The 7,631-nt window shown below is 40.8% G+C and overlaps 1 protein-coding gene across 1 annotated transcript in view; it reads left to right on the forward strand.

The window, feature by feature from the left end:
• The window catches only part of DNAH9 (dynein, axonemal, heavy chain 9), a 556,281-nt gene that overhangs the window by 390,317 nt on the left and 158,333 nt on the right, over positions 1 to 7,631 (forward strand). The window contains exons 46-48 of the mRNA XM_006863433.1: positions 5,375 to 5,517; positions 5,879 to 6,040; positions 6,232 to 6,465. Of these exons, the coding sequence (XP_006863495.1) occupies positions 5,375 to 5,517; positions 5,879 to 6,040; positions 6,232 to 6,465 (539 nt within the window). The remainder of the gene's footprint in view (positions 1 to 5,374; positions 5,518 to 5,878; positions 6,041 to 6,231; positions 6,466 to 7,631) is intronic.

Consider the following 7,631-nt stretch of genomic DNA (forward strand, 5'->3'; position numbering starts at 1 on the left):
TCGCAATTAGTCATGATAACAATTACTCACTACTGAATCATAAGAATCTTATCCCCATCTCTTTTTACCAGACCCGTCTAGACAAGATGAAAACTATTCAGTGGGGACGTTATCTTTCCCCACACACTCTTAAACTAAACTCCCTCTTGAAACTGTGTAAGCCAGTCACTTCGTGCCTTTATCACCCCCTCATTTTAGTGGATTTATTTTAACTGCGTGCAATCTACAACCTCTCCAAAATCAAGACAAATAGTCAGCTCTTTCTTGCTTGTATCACAGTTCAAGCCTCCAGTAAATATTTTACCATCATCCTGCTGACTCTTGCTCACACTTGTCTTGGACTCCTCTTCAAATTCCTTTATGTTGCTGTACTCCTTCATGTCCTCCATTGTGGTGGAATGGTTGGCAGGGGGCACTGGTGCACAAGTCTGTGTCACAACACTGTGACAACAGAGAATTGTGTGGAGCTGGGGTTAAAATGGTGATGGACAAGTCCTTTCCTGCATTCTGAACTTTATTCTTGGATAAATGCTACTCTTTTGATCGCGAACGGTGGCTTGTTCTGAGAAGTATGTGCCTCCATGGTATTACTGTTCATTTTATCATTGTTGTTAGGTGCTGTTGCGTCAGTTCCAACTCATAGTGACCCTGTATAGGGTTTCCAAGGAGCGGCTGGTGAATTTGAACCGCCAACCTTGTGGTTCAAACCAACCTTGCTGTACAGTGCTGTATCCCACAGCACCACACCAGGACCACCATTCATTTTATATGCCTGTATATTGATTGGCTAAAAGTTGAGCCATGGGTGTGAGTTCTATTCCAGACTTGAAGGGTGTTCTACTAGTCTCTATCAGACCAGTAAGCAGGGTCTAGTTTATGATTTTGAGTTTTGTTCCACATTTTTCTTCCACTATTTCCAAGATCTCCTACTGTGATGCCTTTCAGAGTGGTCAGCAGTGGTGGCTAGGTACCATCTTGTTATTCCAGTCTCAGGGTCATAGAGGCTTGGGTTCAAATGGCCCATTAACCCTTTTACACTAATAGATCCCTTGCATGTTTGACTTTCGTCACTCTTATTTACTGCAAATAAGGAGAGACCTATAGTTGCACCTTCGCTGGCCACTCACAAGTTTTTAAGACCCCAGTGGATACTTACCAAAGTAGGATATAGAACAATGCCTGGGGATTATGTTATACCAATGACCTTTGATTATTACCTGCAACTCTAGTACTCAGCCTTCAGGTGCAATGATTCATTTCCTCAAGGTGTTTGGTGGTGGTTGGTGGTTATGTGCCTTGGAGTCGGTTCTGACTCATAGCAACCCTATACAGGGTTTCTGAGGCTGAAAATCTATATGGGAGCAGAAAGCCTCGTCTTTCTCCCGCGGAACAGCTGGTAGTTTCGAACTGCTAACCATGAGATTAGCGGCCCAATTCATAACCACTATGCTATCAGAGCTTGGTTAGGCTAAAACGTCTTCACTAACTTTGCCCCCTGTATACTCTACTATATTCATGGATATACTTGCAGCACTTATAAAAATATCTTTAAAATGGCCTCTGTCAAAAAACTATATATGTTGATGGGTGTAGTCACATGATCCTTTCCACCCTGGTCTGCTTGAGCATCTATGTATCCACTTATGGGCTGTTGTTATTACTGTGAGTGCAGGATTGTATGTGTAATAGTATTTATCTTCATTACTTTAACTCTTATACTTCCCCCAGTGTCTTCCTTTGCCTTGATTGTTTTGTGCTAACCTCCCCTTATTGTATATTGCCTTTCCCTTCACTCAAGTGAATAATCTCTAGTTAGTGATAAGCCCTCCTTTCCCCTCCCACCCCTGATAACCTTCAAAGAATATTTCTTTCTGGGTGTACACCTTTTCATGACACGTCCCATAGGAGTCTCATACAATGTCTGTCTATTCATGATTGACAAATTTCACTTAGCATAATGTCCTCTAGGTTCATTCATGTTACGAGGTGTTTCCCAGATGTGTCAGCAGTCCACAGTGTTGTGTATATCCACCATAGTTTGTTTATCCATTCATCCATCAATGGGCACTTTGGTTGTTCCCATCTTGTTGCTATTGTGAATAATGCTGTGATTGTTGCTGTTGTTAAGTGCCTTCAAGTCGGTTCCCACTCAACAATCCTATTCACAACAGAATGAAACTCTGCACCATCCTCGCAAGCGTTGTTGAGCCCACTACTGCTGCCACTGTGCCAATCCACCTCCTTGGTGGTCTTCTTCTTTTTCACTGACCCTCTACTTTACCACATGATGTCCGTCTCCAGGCACTGATACCATGTCCAAAGTATGAGAAAAGAAGTCTTGGCTTCTAAGGAGGAGTCTGGCTGCACTTCATCCAACACAGATTTATTTGCTTTGTTGGACGTTCATGGTATTTTCTATATTCGTCTCCAGCACCATAACTCAAATGCATCAATTCTCCTTTGGTCTTCTTTATTCATTGTCTAACTTTCACATACTTAGGAGGCAATTGAAAATGCCAAGGTTTGAGTCAGGTGTACCATAACCCTCAAACTGATGTCTTTGCTCTTCAAAACTTTAAAGAGGTCTTATGCAGCTATTTACCTAGTGCAATACATTGTTTGGAGTCCTGGTGTGGCACCGTGGGCTAAGGCATCAGATCGCAAAGTCATCTGAACTACAAGGTCGGTGATTCAGGCTCACCAGCTGCTTCTTGAAACCCTATACAGGGTCACTATGGATTGGAATCAACTTAATGGCACTTAACAACAACAACAATATGTTGTTTGAATCCTTGAATGCTGCTTCCATGAGTGTTGATCTTGGATCCCAGCAAAATGAAGTGTTTGACAATTTCAGTCTTTTTTCCACTTATCATAATGTTATTTACTGGTCTACTTGTGAGGATTTTTGTTTTCTTTACATTGAGATGCAATCCGTACTAAAGATTGTGGTCTTTGACCTTCATCAGTAAGTATTTCAAGTCCTCTTTATTTCCAGCAAGCAATAGCAGGAAAAGCATATAACAGGCTGAGATGGGCATTTATTTATTATTGAGTTCAGAGAATTCTCATTCATTCCTAGCTACTGACAATGTTCAGAATTTTTAATATACATCTATTTCAATGTTCATATTGCTTTACTCTTTTGATCTATTAATGTGGTGAATTATTTTTATAGATTTTATTATATTTAAACATCTTTACATTTCTAAGATCATCATATATTTATGTATTTATTTTTATATAATGTTAGGATTAAAAAGTATATATCAGTGAGACTGGGCATATAAATTTATTTTCACATACTGACTCAATAATTAATTTTTATCTAAATTTCAAATTTTTTCCATTCTTCTGGTTTTTATTTTTCATTTTTTTTAAGTGATAATGGCATGGTTTTGTTTCCCAGTTTTGGAATAGCAGGTGAGGTTAAACATCTGCTCATATGTTTAAGAGACATGCTATTTCCTTTTTTGAGAACTCTCATTTTGTTTTGTATTCTTTGCCCATGTTATCATTGCATTGTTGATATTTTTCCTTTACCAAGAGGTTCTTTATGTATTAAGGAGATGAATCATTTAATTACACTTTGAGTTAAGAACATATTTTCTTAGTTGATTCTTGGAGAGTTTTGTATTTTGCTCTGTATTGCTGTTGCCGCTGTTTCATCTGCTTATGTTCTTTTAATCGTGTGGTGGTAGTGTGCTGTGGAGTCGGTTCCAACTCACAGCGACCCTGCTTAGGTTTTCCAAGGAAGCAGAAAAAGCCTCGTCTTTCTCCTGTGGAACAGCTGGTAGTTTTGAACTGCTGACTCTGAGGTTAGCAGCCCAATTTGTAACCACTACGCTACTAGAGCTCTTTTTTCTTATAGAATTTTTCTTTAATGTTTATATAGTCAAATTTCTCTCTTCTTTTAAAACATGTGAATTTTGAGTTGTAGTTAGAAATGGCTCCCCCATTCAGAAGTTTTCAAATTATTTTCTTAATTTTTGTCTATTCTTTTTATGACTTTTATTTTCTATATTTAAATCATTAATCCCTTAGTTCTAATGAGCAATGTAAATAAGGACCCAACCATATATATATATATTTTTTTTTTTCACATTCCAGTTGTGAGTCATTTGTATTTCCCTTCATTGATTTAAGATGTAGTGATTATTATAAAGGGAGTGTGGTGGCTCCATACAATAAACACTGTACTATGAACTATAAAGTCTGCGGTTCAAGCCTGTCAGCTGCCCCACTGAAGAAACACGATGAGGCTTTCTGCTCCTGTAGTAATGCACAGCCTCAGAAACCCTATACAGGGTCACTATGAGTCAGATCCGACTCCACAGTACTTAACAACAACAACAAATGCTGTTGAGTCTGATCTGACTCATAGCAACCCTGTGTAGGGTTTCTGTGAAGCAGCTGGTGTGTTTTAAACTGCCACTCCAATGCTTACCCACAGCACCACACCAGAAACCACACAATAATAATTATTATATACTTAATCCCATGATATGATGGTGGCGATTGTGTGCCATGGAGTCGCTTCCAACTCATAGCGACCTTGTATAGGGTTTCTGAAGCTGTAAATCTTTATGGGAGCAGAAAGCCTCATCTTTCTCTGATGGAACGGCTGGTAGTTTTGAACTGCTGACCTTGCAGTTAGCAGCCCAACTCCTAACCACTAGGCTACCAGAGCTCTCATCCCTTTTTACTCCCCTTCTTCTCTCATATAAATTATATGTACTCTTTTGGCTCTTTTCATCCATGGCCTTATAGCTATTTTAGCTACAGTTCATTTCTCCTGCTAAGCACTAAACTCCTTGGAAGCACAAATTCTAGAGAGGTCATTAGTATATAGTAGTTACTAAATAAATGTTTTTAGAAGAAGATGAAAAAAAGACAATTGAAGACTTTTACTCTTCTGGTACATCAAGTGGACATAAGCATCTATTCATCTGTTTAAGAGACATAACAGCTTGGCTCCCTGAATGGCATAAATGATTTGCATTCAACCACTACCTGAGTGCCATGAAGAAAGACCACCTGCTTCCGTAAAGATTACAGTCAAGAAAACCTTACGGAGTGGTTCCATTCAGTCAGACATGGAGTTGCCATGAGTTGTAATTAAGGATTTTGGTTTGGTGCTACCACCTGCTAACTCCAAGACAAGAGAATGCTGTGATCCCTGATGCATTTGTGAATGAATATGCATTCTCCTACCCTGGGTTTGGACTAGATGCACTATCTGTTCAGTTTCAAAGTGCTGACACCAGGCCTGAAAACCAAAAAGCTGGACTCCACGGTAAGGATGACTTCCCATGTCAGATTGCATTATTCCAAAAGATGCTACCGTATCTTTCTGTACTTCTTGTTTTCCCAGGGGAAATCCCGGATCTCTACTCAGATGATGAAGTTGAAAACATCATCAGCAATGTAAGGAATGAAGTCAAGAACCAAGGGTTGGTTGACAGCAGAGAGAACTGTTGGAAGTTCTTTATAGATCGAGTCCGACAACAATTGAAGGTAAAGAAGGATTTGTCATCCACAACACACAGACACCAGAGAATGGTCTAGAGGACCCTCTACTGGTATTTTGGACACAGCTGTTCTTGACTATCTTGGGAGATGCTAGTGGAGTTCAGCGTGCAGACATAGACATAGACCCTCTCAGCCTGAACACTATCTGCTTTCTGGACAGCAACCTCCCTCTAAGCATCACGCAGCCCCAGAATTCTTGTTTTCTTGACTAGAAAGGCCTAGCTTCACAAATGTCACTGTTTGACGTGCTTTTCGGTTTTCTAGAAGATAAAGAAACCCATGTATGTCTCTCTGATGAGTGTTTCTCTCATACCTTTTTATCTCTCCCAATCTTCTCACTTCTCAGGTGACTCTTTGTTTCTCCCCTGTGGGAAACAAGTTGAGGGTCCGCAGCAGGAAGTTCCCAGCCATTGTGAACTGCACAGCCATCAACTGGTTCCATGAGTGGCCTCAGCAAGCATTAGAGTCTGTCAGCCTTCGCTTCTTACAGAACACAGAAAATATCGAGGTGAGAAGAAAAGGGAGCTACTCCCTAAGATCTTTCCCATCTCATGGCACAAGGAAGTCCATGTTCAGAATTTCAGGCTACGGTAGAGTTGTTGAAACACATTCCATACTGTGAAGCAATGAGTGGGGTGAATGGTCATCTCACATCTTCATGGTGAGATGACATCTTTGTTTCCTGCTCTTTGATTTTAGCCCACAGTAAAGCAGTCAATTAGCAAGTTCATGGCCTTTGTCCACTCAAGTGTCAACCAAACATCCCAGTCTTATTTGAGCAATGAGCAACGCTACAACTACACAACGCCCAAATCTTTCCTGGAGTTCATCAGGCTTTACCAGAGTTTGCTGCGCAGGAATGGAAAGGAACTCAGGTCCAAAATGGAACGGCTGGAGAATGGACTTCTTAAGTTGCACAGCACATCTGCCCAGGTGAGTAGCATCCTTCCCATCTCTCTCCTGCCTGCAAGGAACTTAGAGTGAGTGGGAGTGGCCCCAGTAAAGTGCAAGGATCACAATCCAGGACGTTGGAACACTTTCTGAGAATCACTGATGGTTTCCAGAGGTCCTAATGTCATCAGAAACAGTGCCAAAGGTGGAGGCTAACCTCTCCTAATGAGAGTACACATCTTTAGCTCCAAGTCTGGCCTCAGTGGTGCTCAGATTCCCTGAAAGCCCTCTTCTCTCTTCCTTTATATTAGCTCCTTGTTTTCCTCTCTTGGAGCTATTTGTTACTGTAGGGCCTTGCAGGTTGCTAAGAGGCTGTAATCTATGTCACCATCATATGTTGTCAGCCAATTTCCAGCACAAGCAAGACCATACGTGGTGGGCAGGTTGCAGCATTGCTTCCAGACTAAGACAGACTAAGAAGAAAGACCTGTCAGTCTACGTCCAAAAATTAGCTCAGGGGTCACTACAGAATATTGTCCAACTTGCTGGCTTTGGACGGGTCATCAGGAGGGATGAATCACTAGAGGACATCATGGTTAGTGAAGTAGAGGGTCAACAAGGGCAACCCTGAGAGAGATGGATTGGCGTGATAGCCACAATGATGCTCAAATACGCTGGCAATTGTGAGGATGACACAACCCGGCAATGTTTCATTCTATTGTACCTAAAGTTACCAGGCATCAGAGTTCACTCCGTAGCAGCTGACAACAACTTTTCTTCTATTTTCCTTTCCTCTCCAGTTGACTTCTCTTCTATCTTCAAAGCTGAAAGGGATAAATGGTGAGGAGATATTAACCAATATCCTCTGTTCTTCTTGGAATATTTGCCAAAGAGCCATTGAAACCTAATTTCTTAAACGAACTCAGTTTCATTTCATGCATTTCCTCATATACTTACAAACGACCCATATCTTTGTTATAATCTTATACTGACTCTTCCAAGTGGAACAGTTTTATTTCAGTCAAATCACTCTTCTACCTTTGAAACTCTCCTGACCAGGTCCCTCCCCCATCTCTGCTTCCTTGGTGTGATAGTTAAAATTTTTTGTGTCAACTTGGCTGAGCTGGATTCTCAGTGGTTGTTAGCAGTTAAGATGTAGTTATCAAATATATCACAGGGGGAGGTAACACCATCAAACAGATGGTGCT

The sequence above is a fragment of the Chrysochloris asiatica genome, unplaced genomic scaffold, assembly GCF_000296735.1.
Source record: "Chrysochloris asiatica unplaced genomic scaffold, ChrAsi1.0 scaffold00054, whole genome shotgun sequence".
Taxonomy (NCBI): Eukaryota; Metazoa; Chordata; class Mammalia; order Afrosoricida; family Chrysochloridae; genus Chrysochloris; species Chrysochloris asiatica.